General features: G+C 39.5%; 1 protein-coding gene across 16 annotated transcripts in view; it reads left to right on the plus strand.

Annotated features, from left to right (window-relative positions):
• The first annotated feature begins 222 nt into the window (after positions 1-222).
• LOC137611739 (band 4.1-like protein 3) overlaps positions 223-22,890 on the plus strand; it is a 42,140-nt gene continuing 19,472 nt past the window's right edge. For 12 of the 16 annotated variants that reach the window (XM_068339816.1, XM_068339800.1, XM_068339809.1 and 9 more), the window contains exons 1-3: positions 8,527-8,637; positions 15,112-15,284; positions 19,094-19,237. In XM_068339816.1, coding sequence (XP_068195917.1) covers positions 15,123-15,284; positions 19,094-19,237 — 306 coding nt within the window. In that variant the 5' untranslated portion in view covers positions 8,527-8,637; positions 15,112-15,122. Of the gene's footprint in view, positions 355-443; positions 705-8,526; positions 8,638-15,111; positions 15,285-19,093; positions 19,238-22,890 lie in introns of those variants that run through there. The other 4 variants (XM_068339815.1, XM_068339801.1, XM_068339803.1 and 1 more) reach the window with 4 other exon arrangements.

The following is a 22,890-nucleotide window of genomic DNA, read 5'->3' on the forward strand; positions in this document are numbered from 1 at the left end:
TTTTTTGTCAGAAACTGTCCGTGTTTTCAATAAATACACGTATCCGTTGGATTTCAGCCTACCGAGGCCATCTAGCGGTCATGTGACACACAGTGATTATCGAACGCACCCCACCGATGAGTAAACCAGCAGATGGCACTGGTACTGCCCTGTCGTCATCATGGGTGTGCCCGTTTAGTAGGAGCGCGTGGGGCTGGGTGGGAGGGGCGGGGTTAACTCTGTGGGAAGGTCTGCCGCTGGCAGCGCGTACAGGTGTCTGGTCCTGAACTCCCGGACGAGCCGCAGCTCGGGATTCCTGGCCCCCAGAAACACACAGCTGCTGTGTCGGAGGTGGTTTCTTCTCGGAGGAGTCAGGTAGAGTTTTCAGTCATGTTTAACTTCGGTTTTCTTGAATTTTTAGCACCGCAGGGCTTATTTTAGTTAAACAGGTTTGACAACGACGGAAGTTAGTTGTAGTGTGATTGTTTGAGACGCGCTTTTGACGTTTCAAAGTGAATTATAATGTCTGACACGCCTGCACCTACACTGCGTTTTCTTTTTGTTTCCATGGGGCTTCCCAACAAATTGTGACCTGCTGCCGTGACTTGGGACCTGAAATGGTGAGTACGAGCGTTCATTCACAAAAGTGGGAAGTGTGATTATCTGAAACAGTTCAAGAGTAACAGGCAAGAACACCAACCTCACCAAAACACCCCCTCAGCTGTGTGAGTTTCCCCCTGTGATAGTCACTGCTGATCGTGTTCATGATTTCTATATCAGCATTTTTATTTTTATTTTATTTTTTTACTCATGTCTGCTCAAAACTGCTGAACAAGCAGGGTTTTTTTTTTTTTTACACACGCATTCATAAACCTGATCAGACGCTCTGGGCACAGGCTGACAGTTCGGAAATGGGAAGTGATCACAGCATGTGTTTCCATTTATATTCTCCCTAGGATAGAAATATGCATGAATCAATGAAGAACTCTTTGATTTATTCCTCTCCTCTCTTCAACCTCAGCCTTACATTTGACTATAAAAAAAAAAAAAGACAAAATTTACTGCCTGGTGTCCCAAGCTCCATGTGGTTAGAGTTAGATGTAGAATGGACTATTGCTCCTCATAGTGCCACATGGTCATTCTTTCAGTAGCTTAAATTAGTTTATGACGTTAGATGTTGGAGGTGAACGTACAGGAGCAGGGAGATAAGGCTGGGCAAAGTCTGTGGGACATAATTTTGAATGACTGGTGATGGTACTGTATGAGCGTGTTTACCCCTGAGAAGTTCACAAATACGTGATCAGAAGTGTTTGTTGAGCAGCTACTTTTGGTGTCACCATTGAATTGATTGAATTGCTTGTATGGCATGTCGTACAGTCAAAGTATAGTTACTGTATTACCTTCCAGGCTGCTCTTCTATGAAAAAGGATTGTGTATACTGTGGGCAATATTTATTAATAGAACCATATTGATGCTTCTTGAAATTATAGTCAAGGAAAGCCAGACATCAAAGCTTACATGATGCATTCTGGAAACATAACTGTGTAAAAATATAGATGATTGTATCAAAAATGCAGCTCTACAACTGCAATGAATTTTCATATAAAAATGCAAAGGACACGATGTGATGTACTGAAATATGTATTGCAATATGTTGCAAAGTTCCTGTTTTGACAGTAAAGGAGATTCTTCATGTAATTACTATTTAATATATTTTCATTGTTTGTCTTGATAACCTGCCAGGAATATCAACAATTTTGTTAGTTTAATGAAAAACAAACAAAAGCCTCTATTGAAAAAAGTTTTGCTCTGGAGCTAATATAGTGTTATAAGCAATTTTCTCATAGGATGAGTAGTGAGTTTGCTTTTACCTCCGTATCACAGCAGAAACAACAGCAGAGGATATACTGCTGTGAATAGTAGGACTGCTTCTGATCTCTTACTCAGACACTATTCAAAATAATGCTTTCATTTGGTTTACAGAAAAAAAGTATGGTACAATATTTAGGTTAAGAGTAACTAGTAAATGCTACATTTTGAACCGGCTCAGTGTAAGCTATTTGACGCATTAAGACATGTTTAAAAAGTTCTGCTATTCATTCACTTACATGTTCCTCAGATTTTTGACTTGTAGTAACTTCTATCTTGGTCTCTTCATACAGTTGTAGTATTACTGCTTCAGAGACCTGTTTGCTGCTCTGCAGTACTTATTTGTGGTCTAATGCCTTGATATGATCTTGAAATTGGATTAAATCAAAAATCCTGTAAGCCCATAGATTTTAAATTATTAAACATGTTCATGAGTTCTGAGCCTGTGGTGAGTTAGACTTGTGTTTTCCCCCAGAGTATCATGTCAGTATAAACCATACATTTCTGTACTTTTACTCTCAGCTGATGATAACTGATTATTAAGGCAGTGTAGGTTGGCAGCACGTCGACTGGGACAACAAAGTATTTGACATTTGAGTGAGAGGATGCCAATACAAAAGACATGTCAGATTTGATTTTCCACCGAAGAATTTTACTTATCTTTCAACTTTTGCTAACTGATAGGTTTTTATCAGTTGCATCATCCATAGTAAAGGTCTTTAAACCAACATGTTGCCACATGCTTAATTGTCCCTGTAATTTCTTGATAACAAATGTACAAGTTAAAGGGGATTAAAGTTGCATTACAGGTAGTCCTCAACTTACAAACATTGGACTTGAGAACTTTCGGAGATACAAAAAAATGCATGCAGCCATATCCGACTATTGTCCCGCAGTTCCTCTTTCTGCCACAAACCCCCCTTGAAGAGCATTTTTTGGAGGAGGGAGGAAGCCGGGGAACCCGGAGAGAACCCACACAGACATGGGGAGAACATGCAAACTCCACACAGAGCGAGACTCGAATCGGGAACCGCCTTCTGTGCAGCGACAGCGTTACTCACTGCAACACTGTGCCGCCCTGTGTTGTTTTAATGTTTGGTAATTGTTTCTGAAATGGCGATTCCAAATTGAAAGTTAATAAATAACAACTAAAGAACAATTCAACTTATGAGCAACCTCTCTGTTTGTATGTTGGGGACTATCTGTATTTAAAATCAAATTATTTCCAGTGTGCTGCTGTTCTTGTCCCCTGACAGCATACAGTGGTAAAGCACAATTTGGAAGATTGAATGAAATTATAACACAGCAAATTCTCAATAGAATGTTTGCACCTACTTATAATGAAGTGTCAGATGTTGCAAACTAGCATGTAGCTGGAAAAGTGTATTTCACTTTGATGTGTAACCACCCTTCTTGCCATGTTTTTCCAAACTGTGACCACTGCAACACAGGGAGGTTGCAATTATGGACAAACAGCAGGGAATTTCCAAAATGTGACTTAAACTCCAATGAACCAGAACTGTTTATTTCATAATATCTGAAGATGTTGTATATATGTTATAATTAAAGATCATTTTGTTGAGATTTGATTAGAGAACATTTTGTGACCACAGTGACCTTTGCTCTAAATCACTGAGTGTATCCCTCCTTGACATTTTCTTTTAAATATTATCATCTTCTTAAAGTCTTTTGGAAGCCTTTAAGGTCCTTATATGTGATAATATAAAAATCTTTATCTGGTTCAAGGAGTCACTGATGTCGACATTTACAGCTACAGGGGAGATTTCCTAATGTTCTGTTGTTTGTGATTCTTGATTATGCATCATAGTAATCTAAATCAATGCTTTTGTCAGTTCAGTTTGTGATGAATAGCAATGCAGTTGCACTCCAGGAGAGTTTTATTCGATGTTTCTTGATGCTATGACTCATTTTCTGTGTTAGGCAAAACTGAGGTTTCAGAATGCCTCGTGTGCGTCAGCAACAAGGGTTAAAGGTGAAAAGAAATGATCTGCAAATTTCTGCCATAATCAGAACTCAGTGATAAGACATGCAAAGGTTGTAGTGGAGTCATTGCAATCATTTTGCGAATTAAATTATTGCGCTACTACACCCACTGTATGGTCCAGATGGCAACTCCATTATTAATTTGACAGTTATATTTTTAAAAAAACCAACACTTTTCATAATTTTAGTTAAATGATATATTATTGTTGTTAAGGTTTTACACTCCTTTAACTACAAATGTAACAATGTTCACACCTAAAATCTATTTTGGAATTTCAACCTCCTTATTTACATCTATTATAAGGTTGTACCATTTTTGCATGCTATGACCTCAGGAACTTTATAATAGTTTAACTGTTTGATACAAACAGCTGTTTGCTGTTTAATGCATAATAGCCATTGCATTACAATATCAATTTTTTTTAAAAAGCATTCAATACATCACATTTAAAAAATGGAACAAGTGAGGTCTCTATCAAAATAGTTAATTGAAATATTTAACTGATTGTTGACTTTAATAGCCAACAATATTAGATTTTCTTCTTAATGTTTGCATTAAGGTACTGAAAAAAGTGAAATGATTGTTTAAATGACATATACATCATTTACAGTTGTTGTGGGAATTATTTTTTTTCAGGCATCTTTTCAAACACTATGCCAAATCTTTTCCAGATTTAGACATTCTTCTCTGAATTTCTGCGTAAAACTGTAGGTCACTGTGCATTTTTCACAGATTTTTCAACATTTTCTAGACTAAGCAATTAGATTGACTAAGCAATTGCTCAGCAGATTCTTCAGTAGCCGTCACACAGGTGTACATTTGTTCGCTGTCAGCTGTGAGTGAGCTGCACTCCACACGTGAGCACAGCATTGCTCCCGGTCTGACATAACACATGTGACTCAATCCTGTAGATTGGAGTCATAAACTGTTGTTAGGAGTCTTCTTGTGTTTCATCATTGCGTGATCACTTGGGAGAAGTATGGGATGTGCTTGTATTAAAAAGCTACAGGAACTAGATTTCTGTCTTTTGTTAACTATAACTACATTACAGCATAACCAAAAACGGAAGTCACACACCTGCATCATAGCCATAAAGTGAAGATACATGATTCAGTGTTGAAAATTTTACATAAATACATAACAATTGAACAATAGCTTGGACTTTGTGATCAACATGCATCCAGAATGAGACAAATCTGCCGCTGCTGCAGATTTTCCTTTCTAACCACATGCTTCACATTTGCTACCCCTCCCTTTCTCTAAAAATGCCTCCTCTCTAATCACATGTCAGCCCACTCATTGGCCTGTGGCTCTCTAAAGGTTACAAGTATAGAAAATACAGATGTGACTCCTATGTGAAAGTACCACTCCCCCCATCCATAATCATAATCCCTCCTTTTGTTGTTCTGCAGCCCCACTCTACCTCCCACACACACACACACACACACACACACACACACACACACACACACACACACACACACACACACACACACACACACACACATTAAATGGGGAAGGGGGTAGAGCTTAAGTCCAGGGTGCATGTTTACATGCATGTTAATTGAACTCTTTTTCTGTGTGTGTGTGTGTGTGTGTGTGTGTGTGTGTGTGTGTGTGTGTGTGTGTGTGTGTGTGTGTGTGTGTGTGTGTGCGTGTGTACGCGCGCACTTGTGTTTAGAAGGGGAAAGGAGCTGAATTCATAAGAACCATTTGTTATTTCTAAGTATAAAATGAAAATAACAGCCATAGCTATCAGATCCTATTGGGAATACTCGAGTCACAACTCTTCAATAACTGCTAGACAGATTTTGATGAGATTTCACACATTTTCTCTTGGGGCTGTAAAGGTGTGTGTATTGTAATTTGTTCTGTCCATTAGCACATTTTTGTATTGTTAGGGATATTTACGGATATATTTCGTGCCAGCTTCCTCACTTTCTCCTGTGATTGAGTTTAGGATCCATGCATAAGATCCCAGATCAAGTTTTTCTGTATCTTCTCTCTCGTTGGACGTACATTTTCTAGTTTACATTGAATCATCAGCCTGAGTGTGCTCTAATCATTGTGGTTTTGTTTAAGGATATATAGGTTGGCATCGGCGCAGCGTGTATCATCTATTACACAGAGGGTCTGGCAAAGTTATTGTGTTTCCCTGGAAAGATAAAATAAAAATAATTCAGGGTTCTGACAAAAAAAACCTTTTAGTCCAGGAATTATTTTCCCCCCGGACTTCAGAGATGTTGGCCTGGACTTTTTGGCTTTTTTTTTTTTAATTGGATCACATGGGTGATTTGCCATGTATTGTACAAAACATGCTTCAATATAATTATGCATTGATGAAGTGCCAGCTTGCTTGTTCTGACCACAGCACTGGAAATCGAATCACTCTAATGAGGTTCATGAGGTTCATGATTTCTCTCTTTAGGGACTGAGTAGATGAACACATTCACTCAAAGCAGGATTAGAAGATTAAAAAAAAAAGGTGCATGAGTTTTAACCGTACCAATAATTATTACACTAAATTAATTATAGTTAATCACTGCAAAACGGAGAGATCAGCGTAATGAAAATTCCTATCTGACTTTCAAATTGTCAAAAAATTGTTTATTTTTATGCAAGAGTGAGGATATGTTAGTTTTCTAAGAACTCACAGAGGTTAACAAAGTTCAAGGTCAGAGTTTGAAGCAAGTGAGTTTAACAGGAACTAAGTGTGTGTACGCAGCAGAAAAAAAAGTGGAGTTAAGCAGCGACATTAGCTCAGTAGGGTCCAGAGATCACGTGTTGTCTGTCTTGTGTGGTATTAATCATTCTGCTGAGCAAAGGCTGCTCTGAGGAGTCACTCATACTTATCTGCATCTCACTATACATACAGAGGAAAACCTCATTAAAAGTAGGAACTCTTTGTCAAATATATCTGCAGAGTTATTGTTTTCTTATCTCTTAAGTGGCAATTATATCCGAGGCTTGTGCTTTTCAAATGATTGTAAAACTCCCATTGATCAAATGTCTGTCAAACACAGTGGGTGATAACATCATGTAAATGGTTTATGTCCTATGAAGTGGAGGGTGTAATCATGAAGATATTACATTCACTATAAAGAACTGATTGCATGTAGCACTGTTTAATGGTTTTCCCCTTTTTGTTATTCAAGAAACAATCAACAGATCATTGAACCAACGGTTCACCACCTCTGTTGTGCTGATCACTGAATCCGCTGTGAGCAAAATACATTTTGAGTATCTTGTCAGACAAAGAAACAATCCATCTTACACCTTCATCATCTGTTTTTTCCCCACCAGCACCAATGATGGGAATACAGGAAGTCCTCAAGATACAAACAACTAACGTACAAACATTTGTTGATTAAAAAACAACCTTGTGCCGCCATATCCGATTACTGTAGTTCCCCTTTCTGCTGCAACCCACGCCGAGCAGCTTGACATTAAATAATGTCAATTGCCGATTGTAGATGGGTATTTAATAAATACTGATTTATAAACCCGCGGTACACTGGCGTCGTGCCCGGAGTGTCCCCCGCCTCACGCCCTGAGACTGCCGGGATAGGCTCCGGCTCCCCCGCGACCTGCGTTAGCGGATTAAGCGGGTTGGAAGATGACTGATTTATAAACAATTCAATTTACAAACAGCCTCTCAGAGCCAATTGTGTAGGTTGGGGACTACCCGTATTTCTTTACATCGATTGTTTTTTACATCGTAAAACTTCAAGTCTTTCACAATGGCTGCTTGTAAATTTAGCATTTCAAGATTTTAAAATTCACCTAAAACCATATTGTGAATTCTGTCTCCAACAACAAAGATTATAGTTATCATAATTTTTTTCATTAACTGCAATTTACTGGAAATTGAATCAGGATCCTGGCTTCTGGCAGCAGATCCATTATGTGTGTAGTTGTATTTACCCGCCTACAAACTGTCTGTATAGTATGTCTGTTACTATTATGGAATTCATTCAGCAGGGAGTTCTCTGAGGCTGTGGTATCCAGACAGTGTACAGTATATTGGCATTGTGTAAAGTAAGTTACTACTTGAGTATGAAAGAAGTTAGTTAATGAAAGTCAGGTCAAGTCTCCATGTGGAGTCAAAACCCAAACATCCCTGGAGGGAACAATGCAGGCACTAATTAAAAACTTGCTTGTCCGTCTGTGCGTACACATTGTGCAAGTACAGCGGCACACATGTACCTACAGGGCACCAGGTGTGTGTTCTTGTGCTCACTACTGACATATTTTTGATGTCTGAAAGTATGCTTTATACATATTACATGTGTGTGTGTACGTGCGTGTGTGTGTGTGTGTGTGTGTGTGTGTGTGTGTGTGTGTGTGTGTGTGTGTGTGTGTGTGTTTAACACAGCAAAATACCAAATAAAAAATTTGCACTCGAGACGTTTTTCATGAACTATGAAACAATCTCTGCTGCCTTTAAAAAAAAAACCCAATTCATTCTTTCACTATTTTATCCTGAATTTCGGTTAGATCATGTAGGAATTTGCTAGAAAAAAAAACTTTGTCAGAGATATGCTTACAGTCCGGCCTGTGTGTTAATGTACCCCGTTATCTTATTTATAAGGGACGGTGATTAGTCACGTGGGGGGGAGGGGGGTTTCTAGTGAAATATCCCACAATGCTGCGCTCAGCTGCATAGTGGAGCCTGATAGGCTGCCGGAGAGGGGGAGCTGCAGCAGACGAGCACCGCTGTCAGGAAACACAAGCCCGCTACCAGAGCTAGTCACCGAACCAGCCGAACGAGGACAGGCAACCCGGTAATAAACCTCTCATTTGCTCGTTATTACTAACCTCAAACTCAGACTGTTTTACCAGAGAAGCTAACCGGTATGTAGTCATGAAATATCTGATATTCTTATCGTCTGACAACAACATCCCGGATCGATGGTACATAATGATTCCCATTTAATTGCACTACTGTAATGCACTCATTCGTAAAGTCGAGTGACCCTTGTTATAACCTTTTATGTCACGCTGTTTTTGTATTGTAACCTCAGGCTATAGCGGTAGGATATTTGGCTACATGAGCTGCATGTTTCGGACGGTTGTTGTTTTATTTTAAGCTAGGAGTCATTCCTGTTTCCAAGAAACAAACCACCGAGGGTACAGTCGGCTAGCGGGCTCCAGTGAGGATGCAGAAAAGTGGGAAAATGGGTTACAGGAAGATGATAGAGATGTTTTTCTAGCCTTGAACACGCCCTGGTTAATCGGTGAAGGGCATGGCCGAATCACTCGCTGTCAGGCTGGGTAATATCTGAACCTCATTAATGGATAAAATTGCTCGGTTGTCGAAGGATATGACGACGGATTCGGCTGTTTTTGATCTGCAGTGCGGTGGGCGTGGCCACAGGCAGGATGACGCGGTCGGAATCCTCGGTAGCATCCTCTCATCCTTCAATGCATCCAATACGATAGCCTTTGTGTGACTTGACAATTTAATTAAAATACACAGTAAGTTGTTGTTGTATCATTTAAAAAAAAAGGGTCAATATGTGAGTCTTGTTCATAAGCTTTCATAGAGAATGCAATTTTAATAACCTGAATTTACCCTGGCCTATAGAGAATGTGTTGGGATTTTGAAGTGTTTCTAATATTGGTAATAAGGTTTGCGTCACTGCTTTTGTCTAAGATCAACATCTGTCTGCAGAATATAAATTCTTTACAGGTGTGGCTTTATAGACATAGACCAGCAAACCAGCTCAAATGATAATCAGTTTGTCTTTCTACAACGTGCACTCTTTGTAGAATTTATCCTCTTCCCCACTTTATCCTCTTCCACAGGATGAACTATCAATGATATAATCTTGTCAGTGGAAACAAACATCTTATTACCCCAGCTACATAATAGGGTCATATTAATGTAAATGGTTATGTCCTCTTTTTGCCATGTGTGATTGTACTGCCTTGCTAAAAATGCCACAATATAGGGCATCGTTTCAAACTGTGACTGCTCTGGCAAAGCATGATAATTCCCTTCAGAATGCAATAATACTTTTTTTAATAATAGACTTTTACAAAAGAGGTAACAATAACAATTTAGAGACTAAAGAGCAACTAATACATTCTGGATTTTTTTTTTTATTGTTTGAAGGAAAACTCTTTTCTCTGGTTGTGTGTTCCTCTAGACTACGGTAAATATTTTTGGATAGTGACCTGGTTGTGAAAAAGAATCACATTATGCAGTAAAAGGGTTTTGCATCCTTTTTTGACATAGGACAGATGAAATGACGAACAAAGAAAGTGATCAACAGTTGTTGACAAAAATATATAACTAGATGGCATAAGGTGCTCTTTTCTGAACTTTTGTCTATATTAGATCAACAAAGTTGATCAGATTTTATACTAACATTTTAAATCACACCATTCCATTGATGCTTTAGCTGCTTGTGGCAGAATAGACCAGCTTTCCTGCAGACATTGTTGGTATTGAAGAAACAGCTGATTACTAATTACCTGTAGCCAATATTGTAATCCTCATTTGTTTGTCTCATCCACTGTGTGAGAAGTGGATCAGCAACCAAGATTTAGTTCTAATCTTCTACATTAGCATAGAACTGTCACTTTGTGAATTTAAAGTCTTCTAAAGTCTGCTCATTCCAGTGTAAGTTGAGGAGTGCTGATGATGTTGGTTCCTGACTTTTAAGAAAGCTAACCCTTGTCTTAAACAACTGCATGGCAACAGAGACACAAAAGATTTGTGTTGAATAATGAAGGGCACACTCAAGTAGAGATAAGAATAACAAGTTAGCATGTCTTTTGTGTCTCTGAACATCTTAAACTGCTAGAGACAGTGATGAGTACAATATAAACACACTGAGCTGACGGAATTTACAGTATTCGTAGTAAAGAATTTTTAACCCATGTAATCAGTTGGGAAATATCCCTTCCAGTTCAATTTTAAAGGGATTAACTAAAACATTTTTATAGGATGGATACAAGGACAGGATGAAAATCCTCTGATAATCGCAAGAAAACAAACCAAATGAAACAACAGAAAAGATCTGAACTCAATATATAACTACCAAAACTAACAAACCCGGAACCTTGATGAAGGGTTTGGTTACACCACCATTAGACTGTCTACATGAGCCAAATTATCTGCCAATTAAATGTTTATGCCGAATCTTTTTTTTTTGTATTATGTATAAAATAATAATAAAAACAGTCATAAAGCATCATGAGGTGTTTTGATGGAGTCACTAGTGCTATATCATCTTGACAGTTTGTTGCTTTGTAGGTTTTGTAGTGATGTTTTATGATTATGCTGACTTTAATGGTTGTCTAAAGGAAGTGGTCCAAACTGTCTCTGCTTGTCTTATGATGCATCAGATATAAAATTTCTTTGCTGAACATTAGAGGCAGAGAACAGATCAGATCTGTTTTATTAGACTTATTGGTTTTGTCAAGAGCCAGACCAAACCAATCAAGCTGTGGCATGCTAGTGACAAAAATGTCTTATGTCCAGTTTCAAGTCATTATCTTATTATTATTTCCCACAGAAGTATCAGAATGACTTTAAGTTAACCTTACATCCTTGTGTTGCGTCTTACACCGGTTCTGGTGGAAAGGTGACCCAAAAAAAGACATGGTACACCTGTGTCAGCAACAGAATGGCTTTACCCTCAAGTGTTTGGGGGTGACGTATTTTTGTTTGGTTAGAAACCAATCGGCCTATGTGATGATAAAATCAATTTTCACCAATGTTACCAAGCTGATTTCTTCAAATGTCTTGTTTTGCTGATCAGCAGTTAAAACCCCTAGACATGGAATGTTTTATTGGTGGCACTTATGCTGGAGTGTCAATCTGAATCTCATGTTTCATTTAGAATAAGCTACAGGTGACAGTCTGAACACCTCAGATATCAAAAATGAAACTAATAAATATTTAAAATGATTTGCCATCCAGAGAATATCACAATCATGACGGAAGACATTAATAATTTAGTTTGCTGTGAACATCTAGGCAGTTGAAAGCACTTTGGGGATCTGTAACCCCCTCAGTGGAGGTGTCTCATTGGCACAGCCAGACCGGCTATCTTGGTATCTTGTTTTGCTCGGATGTGTGTGTGACAGCTGTCAGCCCCGCGGCCATATAGAGCGGTCACATCATACACAACAGGCCAGCTCTGACATGTCAAGACACGGCAACCCCTTCCTTCCATGTGACCCCCCGTAAGCCCCCAGAAGGATTATGGGTGTGGATGGCCCCAGCTGTGGCATGCTTCAGCAACAAATGGCAGTCCATCCTCCTTTAGTGTGTGTGATGTGTGTGTGCATGTACGGGTGTGTGGATGTGTGTGTTGGTGTGTGCATGTGCAGGGTCCATTTTCCAACAGTGCCCATTACAATCACAAATGGATCTTAAAATGGGAGTCTGCACGCACAGGCCACAGCACAGCACTGAGTGTCAGTGAACAATTATGTCGTGTGGATACATACTGGAAAACCTCTGAGCTCTTAGCATGGATGTGAGTGTCCACCACAGTGGGTTGTCACTCCAGCCCATCAGAATCTGATTTATTTTTGGTTTTAGCTGGTTTGTGGAGAGGCAGGCAGCAGACATGATTCCTTTGTTTGATATTAGGATGATTTGTGTCTGTGGAGGAAGACAAGTAGATGCTTTGTGTTTCCTCTCACTGACAAAATAAATGTTAATATGCAAGAACAACATGAAGAAGCACATGTTTTCCACTGGTGACAGTTGAGCGAAATGTTGTTAAATCAATGTTAGGTATGGTAATGTGAGGATGGCATCTTTGAAACTAAGTGAAAAGGGTTTCTTGTCGCTATCACAGTTAATGTGAAGTACTGAGCTGAAGTTATTACCTAGATTAACTGATGCAACTCTATGGACCCAGAGAAAAACTTGGCTTCATTCAATCTGCAGTTTCACTTTTCTGTGGTGAAGGCATCTGCGTCCATGAACACAAATTGAATGATAAGCTTTAAAGGAATTGGAAGCTAAATTTTATAGTCAGTAGATTTAAGCTGCATTGGTGATATCATCATCAGGTCCTGCTGTAGTTAGCAGTAATCAGAGGCTCTACATGAGTTGTGAATACAGCTTTCTGAATGCATAATGTATGTGCTGGTCTATGGTGAGGGCCGCACACAAGGCTGCTCTGTGGTCTGTTGTGTGGTTCTGTGAAGAGTGCCTGTCACCAGTGACTGAACGTATTCTTCTTCCGTTTCTATGGTGCTAAGATGCTCCGTTCCTCCATCCGACCACAGTTCCTGTTTCAGGGTTTAGGGAAGCAAAGGTTAGATCTGCCACTATTGTCTGCAGGTGATTAATGATCCACTCATCAGCACCTCACCTCAGATCAAGTGATAGGGTGTAAAGGTTCTGGTTAAATTTGAGTGGTTTTATCGTATCATAGAATGATTACTACTTGTTATAAGTGATGTTGAACATTAAAAAAGTTTGGTCAACATATTGCTTTTGGTGCTCTACATAAAAAGCATTTTCATACAATTTTTTTCACATTTGTCAGAGAGATGCTTTTTGAAATGTCAATCATTTATGTTGCCTACCTTTTCATTTCTAACCTTGTCAAAATGTCTATGTTATCTACATGGAAGATAAGTGGGCCTAAAAGAAACATTATCAATGAAAAACAAAAAAGATGTGCACGATAAACTGATGTAATTGATAGACATGGGCATATTGTGACATGGATTTCTGAAATGGTCTTGAATTTATAGTTTTATCTTTTTTATGTATTCCTAAAAAAAATCCTATGTGTGGTTCCTTCAAAAAATAAACATCCTTTTGTGTTATTTAAGAGTCGTTTTGCATTAATGTAAGCAGTAATATCAAATGATCGTGAATTAAAACATTCTAATATTCACACCAAGATATTTTGATAGGAAACATTCGTTTAGTTTCCAAATACTACTGATAAATGTAATGTTCTGTCACAAGGTTGAGCAAACAATCCACAAATGTGATTTGGGCCAAGACCTCTGCTGTTAATAATCCAGCTGCTTGTAGTGTTGTTTACAATAGGGCACATGGGGTCAGGCATGTGGGACAATGTTTGAAGTAACTTCACACAAATCTTGTCTCCCTGAAATTTGTGGTGTAGAGATAAACAGTGCTTTCCCAGAGCCTTAGTTCTCAGTCTGAGTTCACTGCTTGTGTGATTTGTTTAGCAGTTTTTTGTTGTATGCCAACCTGTCTCGCTTCAGTTAATCCAGAGGCTGTTGTCCCCAGCCATGACTGGAAGTCAGAGATCCTCTACTAAATCCACCCACTTCAGAGTAAACATGTCTCTATAAATAGAGCTCAGGGAGAAGCAGAATGAAAGGCATCCGTACTACAAACCAAGACTTTGCATCAGAGGCCCAGTGTTGTAACCCCACATGTTTTCCCTCCCAGCCTTCCATCCCAGTGTCAAATTCTGGGGTGTGCATGTGGTCAACAGTTGAGCCCCACTGCTATCTGTCCAATCTCTTATCGTTATTTGGGAAAACTGTCCATTAGATGTTTCCTCTCATTAGCCAGGTTTAGGGCCACAGGACTCATCAGTCATTGGTATGCTGTTTTTACATAGTATAACACGGTAGCATATAAATACTGTGCACATAAAATTATATTCTAATTATTATTATTAATTACCTAATAATTATTTTTTACATCCCTCGAAGCGTTGATGTACTGTAATTATCAGGGTTTGTGTGTTCGTCCGTCCGTCCGTCCACCAAATATCTTCCAACCGTTGCAGATAGAAGGATGAAAGAAAAAGCACATTACTCGAGCAGCAAAGGGAATGAAAATGAGATGATGACCTTGACCTTGAGAAAACTAGGTCAAGGTCAAATTTCTACTTTTGTACATTTTGTGACATAAAACAGATGCTATTTTCTGTTATTTGACAGACAAAATAAAAATTAGTCAAATTAACCAATCCTTAATTGTAGTCAAAGATTTGAGAGTTTTCAAACAGTTTCATGATGAAAGATGCAGTATATTGTACAGTAAATGGCAAATGTGGGGCACTAGCAGTCTTGACACTTTGCTTCATCAGCTTATGACTCCTGTGATTACTGGGAATAGGTTTGCACCTAATCCATAATGCAATTATTTTATTTAATATTCTTCTGTCCACATCTTTTAATTTGCAGTGAAGCAGGAGTTTCACGTTACACAATGTTGAAAAGTGACAGTAGCTTAATTCATAGTATGTCAGCTGACTCATCTGGCTCTCCTCTGTCTTCCTCCACTGCAGTGTAATTTACCATGACGACTGAATCAGGCACAGACTCTGAGGCCAAGCAGCCGCAGGAGAACAAGGAGACAGAGAAGAAGAACGCTAAAGAGAACGAACCGGCTTCACCTCAGAACCAGCCGGAGCAACTTCCAGCCGCCGCCGGACACAGCACCCCGACCAGGAAGGAACAGGTCAGTCACCTCACACCCACACCCAAACAGCTGACAGTGTTTTATACCATAGCTCAGGTGTGTCCAAAGTCCAATCCGAATGCCAATCACGGTCCGTGATCAGTGTGTTATATTTGGCCAGCATGAAGCGCGCAAATTGAGCATGCGGTTCTTTTACTCAACTCACGGAGGCAGCGTTGTGTAACATGTCTGTCAACCGCCATGAACCTTCAAAGAAGAAGAAGACTATAATGGACCAATCACAAACCGTGCTGTGAGATGCCGGTACTCTTGCTTGGGTGGGGTTGTCACTCCAGAGAGTTCTGCAGGCGTTCGCAGTCTGAATAAAATTTGTTGAGACTCTTCAACTGGGAAGTTGACAGTGAAGGCTGCAGCTTCTAGGAAAGGTGAATACACAATATTACAACATTCAAATTTGTAATAACATTACAGTATTTTTACAATGAAAGCTGAAATGCTAATAAATGCTAATACATACGACAAGCTATCCGAGAGCGACCATGTCGAATATGGAGATTTAATCTATCACAACGCTGTTGACTTCAACGACTGCTTTAGGAATTTTGATGCTATCAAAAAGGAAATGTTGTTCTTCTCTCCTTTCACCGTGGGCCCTGATGACCCTCCACCTCACCTGATAAAGCTGATGGAGCCACTGAAACACCTTCAGCTCTCTCTCTCTCCCGCATGTTTTTTTTTTTACCAGCAGCTGTTTCCGGAGATACGCACATTCACAAAGAAAATGTTCAGCTTTTTTGGCTCATCACATTTGTGTGAGCAGATGTTCTCTGTTATAAACTGGAACAAGAACCATTTGTGATCGAGACTAAGTAACTCCCTCCAACGTGACATTTTACGTTCATCTACCACTGCTCTCCAACCACACCTCCCATATGTACTGACATGACGTACTAAGGGACTGTCTATACTTAGACAGTAACATGATCAAATCTGTCCTTCCTTACAAATGGTTTGGAGACCTCTGCAATAGCCTCTGTTTGCAACCCACCACAGAAAGATTTAACTTTTTAGACTCCATTTTTTTAAGGGTGAGGCCTGGTTGAACTCTAAACCAGTAGGAAAGAAGCATACCTGATTTTACAAAAGAAATTTAAATTTCTATCCTAGCTTGATTTGTTTAAATAGGATATAAGTGTATTACCATATTGACCTTGCTTTAACATTGAACCATTGGCAGAAGGAGAGGGTGACAGAGTGGCTGTGAGTCTGCTGACGAGTCCACATGGACCTCGTGCCATCGATCATGCTGGGTTTAGTGTAAATGGAAGGCGTAGATCTGATGTGTGAACTGATGCCATATGTGGCATGTTTGGGCCCATCTGTCCACTGCTGATAAGAATCAAAGCATGACTGCTGTCTGCAATCCTCTTGCCTTTACTTTTGGTTTCAGTTTATATGATTATGAACTGAATATTTAGGAAGTCTTCAGCTGTGAGCCACATTTTGAGCTTTTTGGAGTCTTTGATAAGGTTTTTTTTATCATTCTTTTCCAGTGTTTTTTTAACTGTTCATTTTAATTATAAAAATAAGTTACATTTTAATTGATAATAAAAAATATTTGGCTTTATCACGATAATAATAATAAAAGCAACTGATGTGGTGTGGTTGAGACTATCGACCCGTAATTTAAACTTTAAAGCATTTCATACCATTAAGTTTTTGAATCTTGTAAATTGTCAGTTTTGCATTTGATGATTTTTTTTTATGTCAATTGAATCAGAAAACACAACCACTTGAAGTTTTGTGCACAACATATAACTAAAACACTCAAGCTAGTGATATCTCTTCTGCATTTTATGTCTTAGACAGCCCAAGTAGCTGCTGATGTTATCTGGGCACTAAGTGCTTGTCTGCAGAATTTGTCCCAAGCAACCATCTGGCCTCCTTTTCTAATCGATCCACAGATCGAATATCCAATGCTTCCAAACTGCAGGGGGACTGTCTAAGAAAAAAAAATATTCCTGCATACTATCCAAATTAGGAGTAGGGAGATAAAGATTATCAGACCAAGGGCAGGTCTTCTCAGAAAAAGATCAACACTGGTTAAATTTAAATTTGTAGATTTATAATTTTCAAGAAACCAGTATTAAGGCCTCAGAAAGTCAAAGTTATCACTGCCAGATGTGGACATGCAGAAAAAGTTGTTTTTATGATGTTTTTCTTCCTTTTGATCTGTTTGAGTTTGTAACCGCAGTTTGAGCGTGCTCAGACTCAAAGCTCCACTAAATGAACGGTGTGGTTTTATCACGATGTGGAAAAATGGAAGTATGGAAAGGGGTGGTTGATGAGGAGAAGAAATAGAGCATGAGTTTATATGTGAATCATAATGGATAATAATGAGATCACAGCGAGACGAGGGACCGGGTCAGTGAAGCAAAAATCTGTAACAAATGTACCTTAATGAAAATGTATGAACAATAGACATTTTGTGGATATTGATTTACTGATTCTGTTCATTTCTCTACCAGGCCACGATTGCCTTGATTAAATATTTGATCTGCAGATATCTTTTCCTTTTTAGATTCCATAAAAGTTACTGTTCTTTGATATTATACTGTAATTGGAATTAGCTCTCATCTGTAATCTATAAAGTAATTTCTGTGTGGCCTACAGAACAGAGAGTTCGCTTTTTCTTTTTACATTTTGATTTTAGTAAGACTTAATGATTTATTTTTTGAGTTTATAAAATCCTATTATCTAGTGTTACCCATCTATGATTAGTCAGGATGAAAGCGATGGAAGAACTGATCAATAGTGCAAAAATCACTTAAGGCGTGACTTTTTAAGGGATTTAATGGATTCATACCGGGAGCTCTCCTGCCTCGTCTACATTAAACAGCTGTCACTGTGTCACACTGAGTATGATGGATGCCTTTGGCGGAGCCGTTTGAATTGGCAGGAACAGTACTGTGAAGAATTACAGCACTGTGACACAACACTGTCAGTCTTCCCCATGAGACACATGCTCACGCTGAGGGGTCTCTCTGGCACACGCGGGAATGAAGTGTCCTCAGTTTATGGCTTCACTGCTGCGATTTTAGGAATCTGTTATCTCTCTTTTTTCAGTCACAGACACATACCGTCATGCTTTTAAAATCATTATTTGGAATTTCTGTAAGCTGAAGCAATTCATAATTCTAATGTAACTAAAAGTAATGTCCTCTAGGAAGGTGAAAGCAGTTTTCTTGTGTGATTAATCACAGCCTTTTAATGAATCCACAGGGAAAGCTGGTCAGCATGAGCTCTGTTAGGCGCATTATGGTGTCTGTACCCCAAGGAGCAAGAGAAATAATGTTGAAAATAAAAGCCAAAGCAGCATTAAGTCCACTTAAAATGTGAATAACGTGAAAATGTTTCATAGCCAAGGGCTCAGTTGCCAGTAAAGGGTCTTTTATAAAAGGCTTTGTTTTCAGTCAAGTGGAAAATAGGGCTTGCTGTGTTGAGACACAATTACAGCACACCTCTAGGTCCTGTCAGAGGCCCTGCTGATATTCCTTAAGGGTTCTGGTCTCTATTTTCAGGCTGTGGACGTGTGATGACCACATTAGGCACTTGACATTTTGTGTGTGTGTGTGTGTGTGTGTGTGTGTGTGTGTGTGTGTGTGTGTGTGTGTGTGTGTGTGTGTGTGTGTGTGCGCGCGCGCGCGCGCGCGCGCGTGTGTGTGTGTGTGTGTGTGTGTGTGTGTGTGTGTGTGTGTGTGTGACAGAAAAAGAGCGAGATGATAAAAACTGCAATAATGTATTGGATTCAGCACTCCACTCATTAACAGAGTGTTTTTTTTCTTCAGGAGCAGGAAGAGGAAGACCAGGTATCCAACAAGTCATCCACCAGTCGTCTGTCCAGGTCTCCTTTGAAAGGAGTGAAGAAAGTGAAGATCATGCAGTGTAAAGTCACCTTATTGGACGACTCCGACTATACACTCAATGTGGAGGTGGGTCTCAGCAACACAAGATTTCGATCAGGATCTCAGATAAAAGCTTCCAGAAGCTTATTCACAACGGTTTACTTGTTTTAAACCATGTCAATCCTAAGAAGATGCAACCCACAATAGCTGCAGACCACAAGCATAATATTTTGACACTCCATCTTGGAGGAGTGGATTTCACACATCCTTATTTGCGGGATTTGTTTTCCCTCCAAAGCTTCTCCGAAAGTCTTGAGGGAGTAAAAACAAGAGTCCTTATATAAAATGTCCTCAATTCAAAGATCATCTGCCCCCCCAGAAATAAACCCTGTGAAAAAAGATGAGCCCACAATCAGGGTAAAGCATGTGCTTGTGTTTTTAATGTGGAGCCTTCATTACCGCTACCCCAGCAGAATGGCTTTTATTATAATGCGGAAAAATGAAATATGAAGATTGGATGTTTGTGTAGAGAAGAAATAGGGCATGAGCTGGCTGATGATTATAATGCCTTAGAATAAGAGATGAGGAGCCCTCTCCTCCCCTGTCATTCTGACCGTGCAACAAAAGTGATTTGAGAAATTAAATGCTTTAACTTTAATTGATGAAGATAGACTCCTGTCACCATAGAGTGGAAGCCAGGATTAGCTGTGCTGAAATGAGCCCATTTTCATATAAGTTTAGTGAGACTCTGTTGGGCTTTGGATTCCAATTGCGTCTGAATATTTATTATTTTCAGTTGCGTCATTCATACAAGAGTCTGCAGCATTTCGGAAAATGTGTGTCGGAGCTTCAACGCACTTACTGTCTTTTTTCATCAACAGTTTCTTTCTTTTAGAACATTATAAATTCAGGAAAAAATCTGTACGGAGAACTGGAGATGTCACATCTAAAATACAAATTTTAGCCTCTCTCAAAGCTACAAGACTTGCAACTTCTCAAATGAGGTAGTAAAAGAAGACCTCCCTTCTGAGTTCTCCAGATTCCTCCCCACCAGGGGTTTGGATTAAGGGATAAGCCAGCTATTTTGGTCGCGGTGGTGAAGTGAGAACCTGTGACCCTGACATTGGGAACATTTTTGGCAATAGCTTTGGCCTGAGTACTCATTATCGTACTGTGGTCAAAAGCAGGGAATACAGTGCCGCTTCAGTGCAGAGCTTCTGCACCTTTATTCTACCACCCCCACACAGTGATAGCATAACGGGGCTCTGTGATGCTCCTCCTCATTCTCGGTAGTAACAGATGCGATCGGGCATGTGTGTAAATGTGATTCAGTTAGGGTGGGGACGTGGCGTTTTCACAATGCAATGAAGGAACAGTGATTCCAATGTGTTGCTATTCTTTAACTTGTAGCATGATTGTGATGTAATTGCAGAACAGATATAACAAAACTAAATGTTTCTTAACAGCATTGTATAATTATTGAGTCACCTTAGTAATCACCAATAATTTAAACTGGCAAATTGATGACGTAGGCACTGCTGACACCAAGGGGATGATGGGAGTTTTACAGCAAACATCCTGAGTGAAGAGGTTTGTTTAAATCACTGATTACAGCAAAAAGTTAGGCAATAAAAAGATGCCTAATGAAGTTGTTGGCTTGTGAGGTACGATCACAACCATTTGGAATGCTGGCCTTAAATTGATTGTGAGCACAGCACCCATAAGCTAGGTCAGATATTGGACACAGTGAGGCCAGAGAATCATGGGATAATTGCAATTCCTCCTCCAAATCCTATTTGAAACCAGTCCAGAATGTCAAGATGTGACATTTTTATCCCCTGACCATGTAGTTTTCCAACTCAACTCAATTTCCTTCTGTGGGGAAAAAATAGCTGCACTAATCGTTTCCTCTTTGCTGAACCCCCTCCCTTTCAGGTGGTGGGGGGGGGGGTCAGTCGAGGGTAATAAGAATCCAGCATTTCTCTTGCTTTGTACTGTATGTATATGCAAAGTCATGTTAGTGTTCATTATTTGGTTTGAACTATTGATAAGCAGAAGGTAAATCAATTTGTAAGCATTTTAACTGTCAGCTCATCTTTTAGTAAATTCATTTTTGAGCCAAAGTTTTTTATTCTTTGGTTGCAGCTTCTGCTGACTGGTTTTGTTGACATTATAAACTGAATTTTTGTGAGTTTTGCACTGTGGATATAACAACACAAGACATCTGAAGTGGAGGATGTTTTAATTTCATGTTATTTTATTGTAAGCATTGCAGGTAATTGAGTAATGAAAACGTAGATCAAGAATGATGTCAATTAATGAAGTGATATCTGAGATATTGCAGATTCTGCTCTTTAGCCCAGCACTAAACTATTTTGGTTTCTGCTCTCTCTAATCAAAAGGCTGACACAGGTTAACAGTGTCTGTAACTGTTCTGTTAGTGTTCAGTGAGAATATTGTGTATAGAAAAGTGTAAGGCAACAGGTTTAGTCCAGTTAAGGGTCCACTATTAACTGGTTACCCTGAAACCTGTTCTCTACTGTAATAACATAGGACATCTGTCCTCTGAAGCAGATGCTCATGTTCGAAGCAGTGACTCTATGAAGTGTCACACATGACTCTCCTGGAATTTAAGCCATGTCTCACCCTATTTCTGGTGTTTCCACCTTGACTTGAAGCCATGACAGACATTACATAGTCTTTTTTCGAGCTGAAGCCATGCTTTACAGTTCTCAGCAGCGTGGACAAATGAGCTTGACATCATTGTGTTGTAGTGATCAGTTGTCAATAAACATGCCTTCAATAGTAAAGGGAACTGATAAGCTTGCAGGAATTTGAGTCAGATGGATCAGACCATCTCAAAATGGTTTTCAGTTTCTGTCCCTGCTGCATATTCGAGGATGATGATGGTAATTAAAAGTCACAGCCCTTCTTCACATACAGTCTGGTCCGGAATCCCCCAACTCACTGCAGCTCCTGCCGATGTTATGCTCTCTAAAATCACATGATAGAAGCTTAATATTGCTCAACACCATACATGTTCCATCGTGTAAATGAATCATCTTGTCAGATAAATGTGTTTGTTGTTAAATGGAATGTGTGAATGTGATTCAGTGGTGTGTTCTGATTCTGCTAGAGGAAGTGTAGTAGTGGTATTCCATAAATACAGGCATGAGGTGCTGGCTCAGACAGTATGGAGGCGTCTGTGTTGTGGCACATCGGCCCTTAAAATATCTCGTGTCAACTGCGTCAGATGGATCTGGGGAGCTCAGACTCCGTAGCCGACCGATCGATTTAGTTTTATGCATTTGGGGAGCTGATGTTCACCTTCAGCTAAAGAAAGTGTGTTTCTTCTTATAGAATATGCCAATCCAGAGAGCTGGGAAGGGCCTCCTGCATCAATTTGATGGGGCGTCAATTTGATGGGGCATCAATTCCTGCGTCAATTTGATGCTTTTGTAACTGAGAATTACAAATGGATGTTGGTTGTCTGAGAAATGATAACAGCAGGTAACAATAAAGACTTTGCACATAGGTCTACTTCTGTACCAGACATGCATTATGTGGCAGCCATTGTGATGGTGCCGCTGCACCCTTCACTAAGATGTAGGTGTAAAAGAGCAGAAATGTTTTGGTGCTTTGAGTTGACAGGAATCATGAAGTCACTTTCTCATAAACTTGCTTAAAATTTTCTGTCATCGTGCCAGAATACCAGTGTGACCCCCGGTCACTTTTGATTT

The sequence above is a fragment of the Antennarius striatus genome, chromosome 18 (assembly GCF_040054535.1).
Source record: "Antennarius striatus isolate MH-2024 chromosome 18, ASM4005453v1, whole genome shotgun sequence".
NCBI classification, from domain to species: Eukaryota; Metazoa; Chordata; class Actinopteri; order Lophiiformes; family Antennariidae; genus Antennarius; species Antennarius striatus.